We start from the raw sequence: 21063 nt of genomic DNA, 5'->3' as shown, positions 1-21063 counted from the left end.
GAACAGTGTCTGAACCACACTGCTGGAGGTGCAGATAATGCACAGTTCAAGGGAGGGACTCCCTGGATCACTTAATGATCATGTAAGAATTACATTTAAAAAGCTGTGCTAATGCAATATTATCATTGACTTCAAATACACAGAGCACCAGGAGATGCAGATTTAAAGTTTTAGCCTTGTACATGAAATATTGTTACTTTGGGCTTGGACAGCACTTGGTGCCCCAAGTGATTGAGTCCCACCTGCCTCACACAGGTCAGATCCAAGAGAGCCTTGTTTTCCAGAGAGGGAACCAAGGCATGGAAAGTTACACAAATCAGGGCTTTGACTCAGTTTTGGGAAGTATTACTTTACATTCACTCTGTACATTATTGCATGATCCCATCTATTAATAATCCTAATTTGATTCCACCTTTCCTGAAGTCAAAAGCACCAACATGCACCAACTTTAAAGGGAAAAGATTGAGCCCTTTCATCTGCTTCACCACTGCTAATCACACTGTTTAGCAAACAAGAACATTCCACAGCCACATTCCTGGGACAAAGCTGATAAAGTTTAATGTTTAAGTCACAGTTTTAACTGTCACTAGTTGTCCTGGAGAAGCAAATTTATATTCACAATAAATAGTGTAAAAAGATAACAGAAACTCAAGTGCATAGATCCCAATTTAAGATCTAAAATGTACACACCTAAATTCAATCCAATTCACATGATATTTAAACATAAGTTTAAATTTTTAAGCCTGTGCTTCAATCCCAATGGTTTAATTGGAAATAAAGAGGGATTTATTTAGTATACATTGAACAAACACTAATGAAACAAGCTTGCCTTTTTTTAACTAAGAGGATATGACTAATCAAAAAATTTTACAGATATTAGACATTGGTTTAAAATAATTATAGCTATTCCACTATTAGAAGATGTTACAGAGCACTTAAAATACTGCACCAGTCCTATAACCAAGCTGCACACTCATATTACAGAAGTTTGTAACATTTGCATGCTAACCATGAACAAATCTCATTCAGAATTTTTTGGGCCTCTTTTACAAAAGAAAGAGAATGTATTTTTCACTAATTCCTTCATTTTCTCACATGTTACTTCATATGTGCAGAACCTGAGTATTTATTAAAGTTCAGAGTAAATTCTATTTTAAAAGTGCCCCAGTTTTGGTCAGACAGCTGAAACTGCAAAGACATTACTGGTAATCCACTGATCCACAGAAGAATTCAGAGCACTACAGGAATCTAACAGTGGGAAAACACGGATCTAAAGGGTATAAAAATGATGAAATGATGACTAAAAAAATGTTAGAGCTGGTTTGTCACAGCACATATGCTTGGTTTACACTTCTTCATTCAAATACTTTTTACTTCTCTGGAAAACCTGACATCCATAGCAAGGGACAGACAGAGACATTTTACGAGCAAGTAAGAAAGACAGCAAAAGATAAATGATCAAAACCAGAGGAAGGGGGAATTGAGCAAAGTGCATATTTACTGAGAACTTACTGTTGACAACACCGTATTTCTGAGCTATTAGTGCTGCCTGCAGGCTCTTCCCACTGCCTGGGGGGCCACAAAAGATGATCCGTGGGGTAAAGGGGGCGGCTGATCTGTGCCGTGTCTGGACATAGGTAAGAACTGGAAGATGAGAGAAAGGCAAGAAATACAGTTTTTAGCCTATTTCTTAAAAATAAAATAAATTCATTAGCTTCTCTCTTCTTTAAAAAAAGGTTGTCATGTTGATCGTGATTTAATCACTGAAACATCCAGACATGCAACCAAAATAAAACTGTCCCATCAGCAACTTACTCTGAGAGGCATTTTAGAAATCTTACCATCATTACACTCCTCTTCTTTCTTTCATCAGTAGCTGTGAAACCATTTTAAAGAGCAGATTCAATTAATAATTGCTCCTTTACCATCTTGTTTTTAGCAGAAGTAATTTTTGCTTGATAGCTGCAATTTTACCACGCAAATTATAGAGGGCTATAATTACATTTAATACTTTCTGCAGTTTCTGAACAAATATTTAAGTGTAAAAACTCAGGATGTTAAATTAATGACATTTATCCAGCTGTGTGTGATTAGGACTCCTAATTAGAACACTGTAGACTTGTAGCACAGGGTGTCACTACACAGCACTGACAACACAAAACTGAGTATCTATGTTTTTTCTTTTGTCCATCATTTTTGTGTAATATGCAAAGAATGTTCGAGCTTCTCTGTCTGATTCCACTCATTTGCTGGGCATCATTCACCTGAATTTTGTATCATGCAGGAAATAGAACCTTCAGGTCTATGTGCAGATTATGAGAGCTTTGGAAAGACCACAGCATATGTGAAGCAGCATCAATGTTCCCATATTATAGAGATCTGAACGTTGTTACAATCTCAAAACAGTAATTGAGAGATCACTAAGAAGCCAAAAGATGTCACAGCTTGGCAGTGAGGACATATTGGGATTGAATTCGGACATGGCCAAACACTCTCACTCCTTGTGCCCATTTTGTGGCCAACAATACCAGAGGAGGAGCAGCTCAATCTGCAGCCTCACTCAGCTTTTGTTGGATCTTCAGTTCCAATAAAAGATACTCCAAAGAGTCCTTGTAATACAACAGTATTTTGGTTTAAGTAATAAGACAAGCTTGTTTGTATGAATCAGAGGCCCATTTTAAAAAAAGAAGCACAAAAGGGTTGGTGGAGAACATCCTGAGGGATCAGTATTTTAACTGGTCAACACATTGCTCTCAGTTTTTCTGAGAACCTTTTCTTTGGTATCATTAAAAAAATCTTTTCTAATAAAGAAGCATCTCCAGCAAACTCCAGCCTGCAATTTCTACAGAGCAGACCTAAAGCATTGAGAAACTCAAACTGCAACCCCATGGGATCATATCCCATCATATCCCATCATATCTTCCTGCAGTGCCACAAGCTGTGCTGGGATCCCACACCACCAACTGAATTGGATGTCACATCTCCTTGCACAGGGTAGCAGCAACTGCATTGAACTTTACAAAATGTTATAATCATGTGAAACAATCCACAATATTACTAATATTTATGAGAGATCTCCTCTGTCTTTTTTATCTCTTGCTGGAGCAATAGAAATACTTAACAAAGACGCCTGGAAAATCATAACAGAAAATAGTGTGTTTGCTGTATAACTTCCTAAAACTCAAGTATCAGCTACCCAAGCAGTGCTCCAGTTATTCTGAACATTTTCCATAACCCAGTGTATTGAAAAGCACAAACATTACAGGCAAAGCACCCTGCTTACAAATGATGCTTAATTTGCAGTAAATAACCAAGTTAATTAGGAGTAATGATCCCCTAGACAGTCTCCACATCTAATTATTCTTTAAAAAAAAAATCTGGCTGCTTGATGCACCACAGAAAAAAAGATCTAGAGAGGATTTTTTCATTCCAGTTTTCAATTTATCTCACTACATTATTAATTAATAATAATTAATATTCAGGCACTCACATTTTTATTTACAATTCAAGGCATGAATTCTTTATGAATGATGATATGAACTTTTAAATTTAATTAAGTAATTTAGAGGTAATTAATGTGTAAATTCAGAATATAAACTTCCTACTTGTTTATCTTAAAAGTGCAGCACTCGTTATTAAAAAAAAGACCTTTTTGAGATGCAAAATTACTGGGATATAACAGATCATCTGCAGACTGACAGCTACAAAGTACATCATCAGTTGGTCTTTCTGGCAGTTTCCTTATTCTCTTCTAGAAGGATCAACATTAGAAGTCAGATTGCATTACAGTCAAGCAAAGCAAACAAGAATTGTTGAACAGGAAACCCACCAGCACAAACAGCTTTTAAACAATGAAATGTTACTGGCTTTGAACTACTTCTGCTTCTTGTTATCAGACTTTGGAAGGTACCAGCCCTTTGGGAGATCAACAGTCGAGCCACGAGGCTCCCTTTTAGAGAGACCCCCAGAAATAGCGGTGGCATTTGCTCGCCCGAGCCCGCTGTTCCTTGGCAGGACTGTGCAACTCAGCCTTTCCAGTTGTCTGCACTTACTCCAGTCCTGTAAAATAATTACCAGGAACAGCCCAAATGCTGCACTAGAGAGAACACAACCCAGCTGGGAGCCATCTGTGTTGACTAATCCTACAAAGTGTCTCTAACAGCCGGGAACTACCTTTCCAACAAGACTTTCCCAACCGTCAGATTTGCCATGAAGTCCATATTTACCCTGGGAGAGCACATCCACGGAAGGCTGGTCTGCATTGATCGACTTCAGAACTTTCTGGTAGATCTGGAAAACCTCAGGGAAGTTTCTGTGATATTCCAGCAGCTTCTTGGACACCTCTTGTTCAGACAGATCCTCTGGTTTCACCAGCCGCTCCTGCACCAGGGGATCACTCGGCCAGTCGAAGGTTGTGTGATAAACCTCTGCAAGTCAGATTGGGAACTAAGAGCATGACTTAATAGGTCTCTAGCTAGAGAATGTCCCTCCCAATTCCCCTCCTAAAACATTTGACTTGATTTTTTTTACTGAGCAACATCAGAATTTTATTTTGTGGTGGATGGTTGATAATAAAACTCAATAGACAATATAGAGCAAAATCTGTTTGACAGTGATTTAATGGAAGATACCTAAAAGCATATTTGCACCTCAGAAACAAAACAGGACCTGGCAGAGATGCACAGCAAAATTCTAAGCTCAAATGGACAGATTTAACCTTCAAATATTCTGTACTGCCACAGTCTGCTGTTTGCAGGTTGAATACTGAGCTTTACATTTCCCTGTATTTTATTGACACTGAAAATAATGCAACATCAACAAATACTGTTTTCAAACAGTTTAAATTTATAATCAGAAATTCCGACCACGTAACACTCCAGTTTGTAGTGGAGATCAGGAACAAACACATACAGCACCTTGTGTGAGGGGATCAAGCCTTTTCCCACTGTTCCTCTCAATCAACACGGTGTCTGAAGCATAAAGCATAACTAGGCAGCAAAAGAGGAAAAAAGAAGAAAAAAGAAAAAACCTGTAGCTCTTGTTAGTTACTTGCTTTATTTCCTGTAACTGTTTAAATGTGTCCTAATATTAAAGGTGGCTGAATGCCCTTAAAGCAGATTTGCCTCATTCTCATTTCCCAGTATTCTCCATGTAAATATTTTAATTCACTTTTAATCAGAATTTTGCTTCACCTACTAGACAATATAGTGGGATAAAATATCCATGACCCATGAGCATTGGCTATGCCTTCTATCCCTACCAATTAACAACTGTCTCTGGAGCCTGGGACAGAAATACCACAAAGCACTTGGGACTGATTCTCTTCTACACCACAAACCACTACTTTTCACCCAGGTACTTTGGTAGTGAGACCAGTGAAACTTATTTTTTATAAGCTCACAGAAAAGTGTTCAAACTTGATTAGAAGCATCAAAAGATGGAGCATCTGTCAGCTCCCTGGGTTGCTTTTGGCTAATCATCCTCACAGTTAAACACTGTAATTTAATTACTATTTCCAGTGCATTTGATTATTGTTTCAAACAAGTTCTTTTTATGATTTTCTTCTCTGTATCAAATAGCTCTTTCAGGTTCTTTTCTCCCTATTAAGGTACTCACACATCGTAAATCTCATCTCCTCTCAATCTTCTTTTTGATTAACTAGACAGACTGAGCTTTAAGATTCTCATTCAGGTCTTGGTGGCACAGATATAATTGTGAGCAAAACTCAACTTCAGATGTTATTAGGTATATTAAAAATACATGCAAGTACTAGACATTAAACATTTTTGCCTAACTCTATTGCAGCGATTCTGAATTCTTCATTAACAGTCAAATATCATCCAAATCAAATCCAAAGTGACAATTCATCAAGTTGGATAACGTTCTGTTCAGTGTGCACTGGCAAGCTCTACATTTATCATTTCACACTGTATTCCACACAACTGTAATGATTTCTTACTTTCTCAGTAGGTCCTTTAACTATATTAATTTGGGACAAGTGGCTTCTCCTACATGGCAAGGGTAGCTGTCAAGGTCTTGTCTATCAGGAAACAAATGTTCTGACCAAATCAAGGCAGAATCTACCCTTATTCTGAAAGGTCAGGCTTAAAATCACGATGTTTCCACTTCACTTGGTCAAGTTTACATTCTCTAATTCAACAGAAACGTGAATTTGTATTTCAGTACATGAGGAATTGATTTAATCTGAGGATAAAGGCTGATTTTTAGAGATGGAAGTCGGAAGCAAAGTTACTTGTAACTGCTCAGAGGCACTGCAGGGTCTTGGATTCACAGAACTCTGATGTGTAAGAAGAAAAAGGTTCATGTGTGAAAGACAGGGTTTAAAGTCTCACAAGTTATCTCAGGTTTCCAAGTGAATCTGAACCATTCTGAAATATTCTGCTGTCTGGTGACTCTGGTGTCCCAGCACCCCTATTGGATTTATTGAGGATTTTTTGGGACAAATGCTTCCAGTCTTTTCTACTGGATGCAATCACACATAAACCTTGTGCTGCTTACCAACATGTCTAGGAAAGATGCCAAGGGATTGCAGCATCCATGCCTGTTCCTGATTTTCAGGGAAGCCTTCCAAAATCCATCCCTATTGAACAAAAACATGAAACAGTTATTGATCCTGGAAGAGAAAAAAAAATCAAAAATTAATACTAAATATCAGTGCTGTTTGCACAAAAATTACCTCATTCTCATCCCACAACAGCACAGGATTTCTTATGGACGCTTGTGAGAAAAGAAAGCAAACATGGAGCACTGATATTTTTGTGAAATGCATGCACTGATACCAGTGCCACAGAGCAAGGGGAACTTAGGGGTTGCAGCAGTGATTTTTTCCCCCCCAGGTTTCAATCTTAAAAAAAACCCCTAAACCGACTTCTATCTTGAATAAAAACAGCCCAAAACAATTTCTACAGTTTTGAAATATTCAAAAGGATATCAGCCCACACTGTGTATATAAAAAAAAAAAAGAAGCTAAACAAATCTAAAGACAGATTTAATGCCAAGAACACTGAGGAAAATATGCACGCTTTCATTATTTTCTTAAATTATACAGGAAAACTCACAGTAATGGAACCAGCGTTCCCAGAGCTAATGAAGCAACAGAGCAAAAGAAAGAAAAAAGAAAAAAGAGCCTTTTGCTCCCTTAAGTCCTTGTTATAGCCAGCTAAGTGTTGGATTGAGCATCTTTAAAAAAACATTTACAGATCTGTGAAATACCGTAGGAGAGCTGCTGCCTCACTCAGTTTTTGTCTGATGCAGTATTTGAAATCTAATCCACTTCTCTGTTTCAAGCCTGAATCTTCTGAACTTTCCTTAATTTATCTGTTAGATGCTTGACCACACATGTCCTTGTTCTATGCTATACCCCAAAAGAACTTTGGGATACTACAATAAATCTGGGAGCCATCTTTGCACCGAAATAAAGGAGATATTTTAATATTGCATTAGCTGGAAATCATTATCATCTCCACATAAATCTGATGCTCTGTCAGTGTGGGGTCCAAGGTATTTCAGGGAAACATATCTCCACAACTTCTGGAGGAGGGAATGGGCCATTCCAATTACTCAGGAAAATAGAGTAGACTATTTAAAATCCCTTAATTAGCCTGGTTTCAGGAACGTGTCATCCTGCTGATACCTGTAGAAAATAAGAGACTCAAGTAACTGCAAGGCATTTTTGCCACTCCCAGTGTTTGCTCTGCCGAATTGGAATGAACCACTGGCTAAGGTCACACAGGTGCTGAGAAATCAATTTATCCCCTGGGACTTGCAGGAGGCAAAGCTGCACAATATTTGTACTGGTGTGCTCAGAACTTCAGCACTAGTTTGGAATATATTGTGTACAAAATAGAGATATATATATAGGCCCAGATCTTCTTCTAGGGAGAAATGGCATCTGAGGTCTGAAGCAAATAAATTGATGCCAATTTACACAGACTACAAATGTGGCTTATTTTCTCCACCCCAACAGCAACACTTTTGGAGACTAAAACAAAACAAATAAAAAAACCCAAACAAACAAAAACCAAAAAACACCCACAGAACCTGATGTCACCACTGCTTATTGCTCAAATCACATAATGTGCAACAGGCAGTGAACACAATATTGTATTTTAACAATCCACAGCAAACTTCTAGAGGTTTATATACAAATTTCAAAGGCAACAAGCAACTTCATAGGTAAAAGTTTTTTCTGTTTAGGAAAACATAGCTCAATAAATAGCTTCCTGCAACAAATACATCTTAGGGCATTAAACAAATGCAAAATAAACACACAGCACAAAAATAGTGAGCATTTTGGAGCTGATTTCCAAAGGTCTCTGAGTTCCAGGGTATCAGTCAGTCCCTAATTAGAATACATTATCCATCTACTTGACACTTCAGTGAAATGTCTATTCCACCACAGAGCTGCAGCTTTGTTCAGAACAGGTTTATTGATATTCTGCTGCATTCCCTCTCCATACCCCCAGTGGCTTGGTTCTGTTTTATCACACATCAAAAAGGCCGTATGCTCAGGGCACCCCATGCACAGCTCAGAGCTGGAGGTCTGAACAGCTGCAAGTAGTGTGGTATCACAGGAGGGACAAGCTCCAAGCAGATGTCACAGATAAAAAAAAAAAGGGGAAAAAAAAAAGAGGGAAAAAAAAAAGAGTGAAAAGGGAGTGTGGCTTGGGAACGAAGCAAGAGGAAGCGAGACACAGCAGAGCAAGACCTGACTTAAAATATGCCTATCATGCTTTATGCAAACACTGGTCTTTTTTGCCCTCCTGACTATCATTAAAGTGTAATTAGTAACTTCACATGGTAAATTTGTTTCTTTAAGAAGCCATCTATTTTTTGTTCTTGATAGCAGTAACCTCACAGCCACGCATGGGTGGCACCTCATCACACCAAGGGTGGAACAAAGGCTAAAAGTGAGTAATTCCATGGTGCCTTTATTCTGTGGCCACTGTTCCCTCTCCTTCAGCTGGAAACCTCCATCCTTTTCCACATTAAATAGCACATTCTGCTGCTGCCTTAAAGCCAGGTGAGGTGATCCTTGGAGACCCAGGCCATGTTGAAAAAATCAGCAACAAGGAAGCACTTTCAAAGGCATCACTCTCCAGATCTCAGGAATCTGGAGAAAAGGAAATGCTCAAGGTCACTCCCAAATGTACATCTCCCTCCTTTGCTGGGAGTACTCTCAGCTATAATACCAAGCCTACAACTTTCACACTTTCCACCACAACAATAATGACTTGGGTATTCAAGTTCTCTCTTGTTGTTTGACCTGTACATCCTCCAGCGTTTTTTTTAATTACAAAATCCAAAACTGACAGTGCCTTTGAATAATGAGAAGGGATAGCACACAGAAATAATGCTGAATTACGTGGTATGTCTGAAACAAAGCTCAGCCACAAGCCTAAAGATCAAAGGTCATGAATATGTTGCTTTTAGGAAAACAATCACAATTTTCCCACATCATTATTCAGTGGTTTTGAATAACTATTACATGGTTTTCACTTCCAGCTGGAGAAAGGGGGCAGACAATAACACAAAAATATATCAGTAATAGCTTTGCCAGTATGGATGTAAAATTCTGGAGATTTTCAGACCTCAGCAGACTGAGGAGAGCAGCAGAAATATGGTCACCCCAGCTCCTGCAGTGTGGATGATGGAAGAAGCTCAAGCCTTACTAGAAAGAAACCTTTTATCCCCCACATTATTTTTGTTGGTTGAGCAAGATGCAAAGCTATTTTTAAAAGTCCCATTCTTGTCAGAAAGCAGAAAAGGTGGTGAATGGGCAGATTCTCTCCCCAGATAAATCTGTGTAACATCATATTGTTTGCATGGAGTTTCACAGAGACAACATGATGATCTTCAGCTACCAAGGTAAAATCAAGAACCACCAAGAGCCATTGCTTTTCTCTGTCTTCCCTTTCAAGGACAGCCACTGCTCTTCTGGACTGTTTAATACCCCTCTAAAGTCATTCTGCCTCTTGTTTTGTGTGAATCACTGGCCTAAGATTAGCTTCTAAAGATCCTAAGACTCCAGAAAGGTGGCCCAGCTCCCTCTCAAATACATCCTCTAGCAAGCTTTTCACTGGCTTTCTCCAGTTCCATGAATTCCCTGCACAGTCCCAGCAGTCAGAGGGGCTGCAGCCAACCTGTACAACCCTGGAAGAAGAAAAGTCTCCATATCAGCTTCACAGGGCCCATAATGTTTGCAATAAGTTTTCTGGGTGTGCTGGAAAACCTCCCCATCTGATCCCTTGCAGTCCTGACCATATTTGTGTTAGAAGAACACATAACACAGAGTCCCAGCAGAGCTGTTGATCAATAAGAATGTTCTCCTCAGAGAATGCCTGTGACATCCATAAACCTGGGAGTGTCAAAACAATGGCACAAAAAATCCTGTGTTCCTACTGTCAGTGGGATGAAAGCTGTACAATTAATGCCAAGCCAATGACACCACAAGGAGAAATAAAACAAACAGCTGGTGGTAGTGTGGTCCAACACACTCCTAATCTATTAACATTCTCAGTAAAAACATGCTGACTCACATTTTGAAAGAAATGGCATAAATCTGTTCAAATGATATAAAAAATCCACAGCATTAATTCTATTTTGAATCACACAAGGAAAATATTGCAATTAAAATGCATAGATCCTCTTTTGAATGAGAAAGACATACACAGAGTGATCACAAATTACTATCTGTTAATGTACAGATTTTTAATAACCATCACACCTTTGGAAAACCAATTATGTGGTTTTCCTAAAAACAGCTGAAACCTTAACCAGATTGATAACATCCACTCCATTCTTGCTGAATGTCAGGGAAGCTTTATAAAGGTTTATTCCCCCCTCGTTGTGTAAGACATCCAGCTCTGATTCAGTGCTGCTGGTGATAACAACAGGAACATAAAATGTAGGCAGGGCTCTATGCAGCTGTTGGCATTTTAACCAGCTTGTCACCTTACTCAGAGTTTTACAAGACCTAATATTTAAAATAACTCACTGGGAGATCCTCCCCTCACTATTGACAGGAGAACTAGAGCCATGCCAACAATTATAGAAAGCATGGAGCAAAAAAGCATGGGGTGGATGCAGCCTTTGGAAAGCAATGGAAATTAGCTGTTGAAAACATATGGGTTTTTTGATCAGGTAAAGAGACTTATGGGGAAAATAACTGGGAGAGGTTTTAGAGCTGTTATAAAAGCCCTAAACTGAAGAGTTATTCACCTACTTGCTAGTTTACAACACCTCCTGCCATTCAGCAGCTCTCCTCCAGAGAGTATTAGGGGACAGATTGCCCCAGCAACTCCTACCTGTGAGAGAGCATGTGAGAAAATATTTAACCAAACTACTGAAAATAACAGGGAACCTTCCCTGTCCTACCTGCTACAAGCACAACCAGAGGAGCTGTTTGTGTTCACCTGAGGGGTCTGACACCACCCAAAGCCTGGCAGTCAGGAAAGCAGCTCCTGTCTTAGTTTATCATCTTCCTAACTTGCTCTCATTTCTACAGGTTTAGAGATATTTTAAACATCCTCACTCGAGGAGAAGTATCACCTGAGATCGATGTTGCACATCTTGCCCCAAGGACAAGGTAGTAAATCACACAGTCACCTGACTTGCTGTATATCCATGATATCTCATTGCAATGCCTGCATAAAAAATGTTGACATTCATAGTCATTTTTTTGCTGCTCATTTGCTGGTATATCCAGAGTTGACAATATTGGTTTCTACAGCTACACTCTTTAATCCAAAATACCACAAAAATGAACAAGACAGTACACCACATGTGTGTTTTTAAACAGGCTCTCCTGCCAACTGAAGGGCCTAAGTCCTGTGTGAATTTATTGTAGAGAAACAAATATACCAAGTACTACCATATATTTGATCTGGCTGCTAAGTAACTGTAATGAGTCAAAATAAAATAAAACAGCTCAGCTAAAAAGACCTTCAAGAGAAACCAGACTGACCCATATAATTCAAGCACAATGACTAGCAATGCAAAAGTTTAATTCTACTTTGTAAATTTAAAATTAATAGACCAATTATGGAGTAAGGGATGCAGTATTTTGTGAAGAAAAACTGATACCCCTTAGGTTTTCTGCCAATCCCTTCACTCCTTTCTTTCTAAGGATCCAAGAAATCATTGTTTCAGTCCCCCAGGTGATGAAGCATGGAGCAAGAAACATAGGATTCTAAATCACACCCAAAAATGGACCACTTGGAAAAGAAGGAGGGGGGGGGTCATGTCCTTCTACATAATGTACTAGAACATTCTTCCAATGCAGGAAGGGAACCCCGAAACAACAGCTTGGTTTGGTTTAGCTTAATCATTTTTTCAGTAACACTAAAAACCAGCAGGTAGCATTAAAAGTTAAATTCTCATGCAACCAGTGGCTTAGATATTGGTATAGGTCAAGGTTTAGCTGTTACTAGTTCTAAAACTACTGTCTAAAGAGAGCAGCAGCTGCCCCTGGCTACAGCTCTGTGCTCTCAACAGAGATGTGACATGGACACAGAGATGTCTTCCAGCAAACCTCTCCAGTAGGAAACGTAAGAGATCACATCTCCAGATATTCATGACCATCCCGACCAAGTTCTCCTTTCCACAGTTCACACACAGTGACTCTGGTCCAGCTCACACAAGGCAGGTCCAATGTAAGACACCTTCACTACTGGCTTAGGTTAAGACAGTTGCCTTTGCACCGAGGCACAGGAATCTTTGGCAACCACTTGTGTCATCAGTTCTGAAAGGTGAAACCTTCAATCAGGTGCAGAATTTTTTTTACTTATTCTTGCTAGTTTTGTTGATGTTTCCCTCTATCTGAAAACACTGCACTACAGAACTACCATCCCAAAAACTACAAGGCAGTGGCCCAGCCCTTGAGATCATTTAGTTTTATGTGGATGGAAGGATCCAGCCTTCAGATCATTGCAGACTGCACCAAAAATCATAGAGACAGAAGCAGAAGACATGAAGCTTTCAGCATTTCCACTTTCTTTCGGTGTCTAATGCTAAGAAGCTTTAGGAAGCAATTTTCACACTTCAATGAAATGTTAATTACCTGCCCTGCTTTATTCAACTGACAAGGTGGATGTTGATGATGATGTTGAGAAGCATCAGATTTTATTATAAAACTCTGAGCCTGGCAGTATCTGCATGAGGTGAGGAAGTTCTACCTGTCCCCTGACTCAAAGGGGTGTTACAGTGCCTGTTCTGAAAACATGGACTATTGATGAGAAAAAAGCTGTTTAGTCCTTCATGAACACAACACCTACTTTGGACTGGACTTTTTCCTCTTAAGAAGTGCACCAAATAATGTGCCATCCTTATTTTGGCATGTTTACAAACAGGGTTTTATGCATGAGATTGTTATATCTCTTGCAAATAATCCCTTATAATGGGCTGACTATAAACTCCATGAACCACAACAACATCTGAGATTTTAAAGAAAACACATAAAAATGATTTTGCTTTCCTTGAGTCCAGATATTAAATTCAACCAGCATCAGTCTACTAAAGTTCTCTGTGTTAAAAGTCTCTACTTACATCAAGGGTAAGCATGTAGGAGAAAAAAAAAGCCACACATCTGAATACAGCTAAACCTATTCAGTTGCCTATTTGTATAAGCTAAGAGTGAACATATTAATTAATACTAGAATATATTCAAATGCAGTTTTTCCTAACACAGGAAGAAAAAAGAAGACACAATGAGAAATAAATAAAACTGAAATGAGTAACACCAGACTCTTTCCCCCCCCCCCTTTCCTCAATAAGAGTTAAAACCTTATATTGATTTTTGTATATTTTCTGTTTATCTGTTTTGTCCACTCTATCTCTGCCAGTTGCCCCAGGCAATCAACAAAGCTCTGCTTGTTCAGCCTTTGATCATCTCTGTGCTGGAAGATTAGCATATGCATACTCTCATCCTCCCCTTTATCCTGTTAATAAAGCTCCAAACTCCCTCCGCTGATGTTCAAGAAAGCAACCGGCTCCAGAGCCCCCGATGATTTGCCCCCATTCCCTGCTCTGCTCAGGACTAGGAATGCTAACTACTGCACGAGTTGTGTAAGTGCTTATCCACCGGCCCTCTGAGGAGCAATTCTTACTTGTTTGATGCAGTCCACGTTTGACAGACGTTCCTGGATCAGATTGGCCCAAAGCGCGTTGGGAATTTTCTAAAGAAAGAACAAAAAAAGGCTGAATATTCACAATTGAGTTCAAAAGGAATTTTACCATGCAGGCACATTCTGGTTAAAGGTGAAGTGAGATGTCTTCTTAAAAATAAAGAAATAAATAATTCAGTGTAAGCCCCGGGTCATTAACATGAGTTAATGACAAAGAGTTAATAAGGGCACACAAATCAGTGTTAAAGGCAAGCTGAACACAGAGCACGAACATCCATGGGGTTTTTTGCATGCTAACATGGAAGCAGTGACAAGTTTTACACACTAACACACAAATGGCCATGAGACCTGCAAAATCCACAAGAATATCACATCCATAAGTTGTCCTTTTTACCACAAGTGTCTGATCCATGACTGTGCCAGTGGGCTCAGCATCAGGGATCTTGCCAGCTATCAGTGAGACAAAGAGGATCTCAGACACTGAGCAAACAACACAAAGAGTCTGATCTTCAGGTTTGTTTCATCTTTTCAAGTAACTCTGTCATCATCCAGAAAGTTTATTTAAAATTGTATTTTATAGTTAAAGATAGCTTATTTTCAAACTCAGGACTGCGAAATGGGATGGAAACTGCATTTGCCAATATTCTCAGAAGTGCTGTTCAGCTCTGTGATTCCTACTTTGTCCATATCTAGAGATGTTTTGTAAGGCAGTATTTTCTATGAAACAGAAGAACAAAGTTCCTCTACAGATTTAACACCTCCCCAACACTTCTTCTGTTGTATTAGACTTCCTGACAAATTAGCAACACCTTTCTTCTAGTAAGAATTTTTTTCACTATCTCATTAATTTAGGCCTTCATTCTATGCTGAACTTGGTTAAACTCTGTGTTAGCCAGTTTAACTTGATAAAGCCTGTCCATACCACCCAGAACAGCTGCTAATCATTTGACTAAATGCTTTGTCTCAGTCTCATTTTGTCATTATTGAATGAATACTCAGAAAAAAAAAAAACCTGCAACCAGATTTTCTACCTCCTAGTTAAAATAAATTATCTTTCACTAAACAATGTGAGCTTGACTCTTTGTTTCCTGCAGTTCCACATATTGTAGATTCTCTTTTTTTTTTTTCCTAACCAAAGTCTGAAGGGTATACACCCAAAAAGGAGCATTTCTGCAGGCTTGTGTTATTCTAACAGAGGTAGAGAGATATAATGACAATGTGGTTGACTATGAGGAAAGATTTAATAAAATCTCCTTTATTGCATCATGAAATAATTTCACCAGGAGTGGTGGAAGTGCTACCACAGAAGTCACTTTAAACAAGGCTGGAGGAAACACTCCAGAACACACAAAAGAGGCCAGTGTGGCACAGACAAAGTGGCCCAGCCAGGCAGAGGGTTTGCTTGGTTTGTTTATCTCTGCTGTCCCCAGTTCTCAGTGCCTCTCCTCATATCAGCCATTCATAAGGCAACTTTCAAGCAGGTAAAAAGAGAAAAAGGGAAGGAAATTGCTGTGTTTCTTGGAAGTCAGCAGGTCCCAGAGGGTGGAGTGTCAGAGCCTCCTGCAGCCCCTCCCTGCTGGAGCTGGGCTCCTGCCTTTGAGCCTGTCACCTTCCAAAGGGGCCCCACGCTGCTCCCAGGAACAGCCAGTGCCTCCCTCCCTTCTTTCATCTGTCATGTCAAGGCAGGCTGGAGACTGCTGGGGGTCCTCTCTGCTAAGCCTTGCCAAACCAATTTAAACCAAAATGAGACTAACTTCTTTCAGTGCAGTGGTGTTCTCAGTCCTCTCTTTGGAGTTTATTGCACACAAACAATCAAGGACAGGCGTTCAGGTGTTTCAGTGGTTTAGCTCCTTCTGCTCTCTGTGGCTCAATTCCAGTCTCATTTCCTGGGCAGTTTTCCTCCCACTGAGCAGTGGCCTACAAAATCATTTTCAAGGGGTTGCTTGCAGAATGCCTAATTATTCAACTGGAAATTGTTCTCTCTGATACCTGTGATAGCCCATTTATAATTTCTCTCCCATAAACACATAAATACATGGTGAGCCTGGTGGATGGGACTGCACCTCCCAGAAATCTGCAATAAGGGACAATGACACACATTTGATTAACAGCCAAAGCACACCTTGCCTGCAGCACTCAGAGCTGTCCCAACATTCAGCTCAGGTAAAGGACACACCTGCTGCTGTGGGATTTTGTTTATGTTCAGACCACTTTTCTATACACACAGTTTCCATACTGCTGAAAAACTGAACTCACTCATGATTAATTTTAAATATCCCATGTTAGTTCAGGGACATCATACTTCAACTTCTATGCCTGATCTACCCAGAGTTATATCTCAATGATCTTTTCATAAAACTTTCACCTTTTTTTTTGGTGGGGGAGCACTTTCACTGGACTTTTTCTTGGAAGTTTTGGATATATTTGCTCTGAAAACAGCTACAGCTAAAAACTACTGACTTCTCCAAGTTAGCACCTTGGAGAGAACAGCAATCAGGTTTCAAGAAATTGGGTTTAGCATTCTCAGAATCATGAATGGTTAGATTTAATTTGTTCAGATAATACACATGAAAGGCTGGGCTTTTATGGATACACAAAACTGGAACAGTTCCTATTTGTTCCTTCATAACAGTGTACCCTGGAATAGATTGGAATGCTGACCATGCCTAGATAAGGATGCCTTGGGTTTTTCTCTCTTAAAAAGCACAGGGACATGATGCAACTCTAGAGCACTTTTAAGTTATTAAGGAGTATGCAAACACCTCAGCTGCAATTTAGTGTAGCATTAAAAGCACACCCATCCCCCAAACTCACAATTACCACAGTTGTTTCAACTTCTTATTTTATCCAGTTAACAGGAAAAGTGAAACATGAAATAGCTCATCATTAGACTTCACTATAGGAAAACCTGAAGATGCTTCCTATTAACATTATAATAACTAGAGATGAGGGAATAATTTGCAATGATTTATCTAAAAATGTAGCCTCTTTTTCTGTTCATGGAATATTTATTGATAGCCTGTGGTTCCTGAATATTCCAAAAATATTTGACTTCTTTTTGGAGCATTTTTACGTGCAGAATGATCCCATTTTACTTTGAACAGTCAATATTTAAAATTCACTACCTGAGCTGTGCTCATTAGGAAGTGGCCAGGTGTGTGTGGGTGAATGATTGCATGTCCAACTTGAAAAATTGAGCTTCAGGGAATAATCACCTATTTTAAATGTGCCTTCCATGAATCCTTGTGCCAGGAAAACCCAAATGCTTTAATGCTTGCTGTGAGCGAACACAAAAGAGATGAAAGCTTGGCTAAAGATAAGTGGGTAAAATATGTGAACAAACATTTGCAGAGCTTTTTGCAGCATTTGCCCAGATCTGGTAACATTGGCCTACTGACCTAGAACTGCCTGACCTTTGGCACTGGGGTTAATTCAGCCCCAGTAACTTTATACGTGTGAAACGACATTAAATTGTGTTATATGAGCTTCACACCAGACTTTCAAAACACACAGCCTTGATTCCTGCTTTTCCTCTTCTCCATTTATTAAATTGCTTTGGCCAGGACTCCCAACTTTTTAATGCCCTGGTTGTATCAAAGGTGGTGTAAACAGCTATTGTTCTGTTCCTGAAAAGAGATCCAAACCTATTAGTGCTAATGGATGCTCCCTGTGCTGGAGGAATCATTTACCACTTGCTTCAGCAGAACCAGGGCTCAGTTACAGCAACAGGAGATTCAGGCAGCAGCCAAGAATCAGGAAGGGAAAATACAGCTCTTGAGATGACAATTTGGCCACATTTTAAGTCACTGTAAAGCTTGCATTGATTTAGAGGAAGCAAGGAGTTCCCTCCTAGTTCCAGGAGTTATGTTTGAAGAAATAAACTCATATGAAAGAACAAAATTACTTAGCCAAAATGTTCTTCTAGACTCTAAATCTCAAAACTAAAGGCAGACTGCACAGTGCTGAACCACCACCAGGCTCTTTGGGCCCTCCTCACTACCTGATTAGCCTTGACATTTTTGACTTTCATCTTCCACACCATCCATCTTTTTAAATCAAATAAGCCCAAAAGGACACCCTTGAAAGTGCATCTGTATAGCCTGAAATATGTTAATAATTACAGTAATTAAACCAAAGGGAATTTTTGTTTTAAATTCTCCCCCTCCAAGTATAAATTTATGAACCTATCAAAACAATCTTTAATAATTAGCAAGAAGATTTCAAAGTACATATTCTCGATAAGAATAATTCTGTATCATCCCAGCCAAATGCAAACCCTTTTGCCAGTGAGTTTAGTGAGTTCAATGAATTCTTTCCTCTCAGATCTTGAAGTATATTACTTGAGCCATCTCCAAACTTCATTCACTAATTCAGTGTGATAAGATAACCCTATTTCCAGCCCAATTTTCTAAGGAAAAAACCCTAATCTATGTATCACACTGTCTGCCATCTCAGTAAATTATGAATCTGTTGGCCAATTCCAATCTTAAATTGGATTTAGCACAGGTGTAGAATTCTCACAGATATGAAATTGCTTCAATTTTTATGAAAACAGGTGATGAGGGAGAAAAAATATATTCAAACTAGAGGACTTGCTAGAACGAGTCCCCAAAAACCAGACTTCTTCCACTTTATTTCTCATAGAACACCTTGACATCTGGAGAAAGAAATCAGCTAAAAGGGCAGGAGTCAGTAGCAGAGATGCTTCTCTGTATTCAACATATTTTTCCCATCTACTTGTCACTAATTTTTAATCAGGACACCTGGAAAAAACTGTTCTTTGGACCAATTGCTTTGAACATCAATTAGGAGGCCCACAGTGAAGCATGAAAGGATTCAAAAAGCTGTCTGGAACAAACACAGTACCTGGAGTTGGGTAGAACTGAACACTCTGAGTAGCTGCTCTTGCCTCAGTTTGAGAGCTCCAAGGGCTGTCAGTCACTGCCTGGATTGTCACACTCCTTTGGAGTTAATGCACCAAGTAAGTTATTTGTGTCATGCTACAGAGAAATCAAGCATGCACAACTAAGTAGCACTGTCAGATCAAAAAAAGTTCTTTGTGTACATATTTTCCAGAGCATTTTGTACCAAAGGAGACCTGAGAGATTAATGCTTATTTTATCGAGATTATCAAACATGCTCAGATAGAAGGCTCTGTGTTTAATGACAGAAGGAACCATTCTGTAAATTGTATTGTGCACTCCTGGACTTGTCCCAGTTCTGTTGCTTATTTCAAGGTTAATTTTTCAAGATCTTCATTACCTGACATTGTCTTCCTCTCCTTCTGTGCCCTGACACACTTCTCTTTGTCCATATCTTATCCAGCAGAGCTCACTCTTCTCTGAAAGGCCCTGTACCTACACATACACAAATGTACAAACTCCCACAGACAGAGGAGTATCTACTCTCATCTGATCAACTCATAGCAGTGGAAAATCACGGGAATGCCACATAATTCCTGTTGTGTGACATGAGAACAGCTGTTATTGTATTCTCTTACACACCTGATTTTTTTCTTTATGTGCCTTTGCTTCCTCCATCAGCGCTAATGTTTCGTTGAATAACAAAGTCTCCTGAGAGACACGTATGGCATCAAAATGTTTACTAAGCCACATTGCCTGAGGGAAGAAAAGAAATACAGGTTGAAGTATTTGGAAAGAAAATGAAGGTTTTTTTTTCAGAAGGCTGCAGAAAGACAGAGCTTTCCCAGCCATTCATTTAAGGGGACAGACTTTATGTGCAAGTTTAGGTGGTTTCTTATAAAGGTGTTGAAGAGTTTACAGCTTTGAATAAGGGCTTTTTCATCTCCTGTCCCATAACACAGGATTTAAAGAAAGAAGTATTCTCCCTAGCATCACACACCACCATCACCTGCAGTTTCTGTGGTCAGTTTTCTCTGTGGTTCAAATACAACTCTGACATTTGCAATTAAGGGGTGCCAGTGGACATGAGACAAGTGACCATGCAAATGGAGAAACCCCCAACAAGGGAACACCACAAATGTGTAATTACAATGCTTCTCACAGGTTAATTAGCCCTGCTAAAACAAAGCAGGCAGAATTCTGTTGCATTCCAGCAGTATCACTACCACTACCTCAGTGAGCTCTCGCAGAGCTCACTTAAAAATTTCCATTTAAGCTGTAGTGTAATGTACAGGTGTTTTCCTCAGGAATGCCACCCTTCAATTTGCCTTGTGCTCTTCTATCACTCAGATAAATCTGAAAATTATTTTTCCAGAATAAAGTTTACACAAATGCTGAGCTCAGTGCAATGTAAAGAGTGAGCAGTGTTACAACACTGAATTAGGCTACTTACAACTGTGGTTTTCCCAGAAGCAGGTGGACCGAGTATACAAATTTTTGGAGCTGTGAAACAAGGATATGTCAATGTTAAGATGCAGAACAGCAAAGATCCCAACCAGTTTCTCACTGTTGCATTGCATAATATCAGTGTAGTCCCAATGAAACAATTATTTCAGATGGAAAGCTGCCTCAACGGAGGCTTCAGGATTGGGCTCTGCTGGGGAAAAGAAGAGGGGAACAGTAAGACAGTGCCAGCTGGGTCCTCCTTTAATCCCCATGGTCAATGAGATTAACACTCTGACTAACTCTGCCATTTGGAGAGATATATGAGATCTATATATGTCAATCCATCCAAACACACAGAGAGTTTAGTGGTTGAACCCGAGCATAAGATACTGACATTTCCTTACCTGAGTCTGACTTTTATTCCCAAAGCAGTTACTTAGAACAAACATATTTTGTGATGAAAAATTATTTCTCATTTTAGTTTCACCCAAATAGGTTGTGTCAGGGTTCAGAGGAGATTTAGACACCGCAAAACGAAGCACGCTCTCGCTACGCTTTTTGACAGCTACCTTCACATTTTCTAGTCATCCTGAAAAGCAATTTCCCTCATT

The 21063-nt window shown here is 39.4% G+C and overlaps 1 protein-coding gene across 1 annotated transcript in view; it reads right to left on the bottom strand.

Annotated features, from left to right (window-relative positions):
* AK8 (adenylate kinase 8) overlaps positions 1-21063 on the bottom strand; it is a 67140-nt gene that overhangs the window by 40479 nt on the left and 5598 nt on the right. Inside the window, 7 exon segments of the mRNA XM_029960503.1 lie at positions 1513-1644; positions 4227-4427; positions 4917-4988; positions 6520-6601; positions 14127-14195; positions 19649-19762; positions 20460-20509. Coding sequence (XP_029816363.1) covers positions 1513-1644; positions 4227-4427; positions 4917-4988; positions 6520-6601; positions 14127-14195; positions 19649-19762; positions 20460-20509 — 720 coding nt within the window.

The sequence above is a fragment of the Manacus vitellinus genome, unplaced genomic scaffold, assembly GCF_001715985.3.
Source record: "Manacus vitellinus isolate BGI_N305 unplaced genomic scaffold, ASM171598v3 scaffold_27_pilon, whole genome shotgun sequence".
Taxonomy (NCBI): Eukaryota; Metazoa; Chordata; class Aves; order Passeriformes; family Pipridae; genus Manacus; species Manacus vitellinus.
This window is presented reverse-complemented; position numbering and strand designations above follow the sequence as displayed.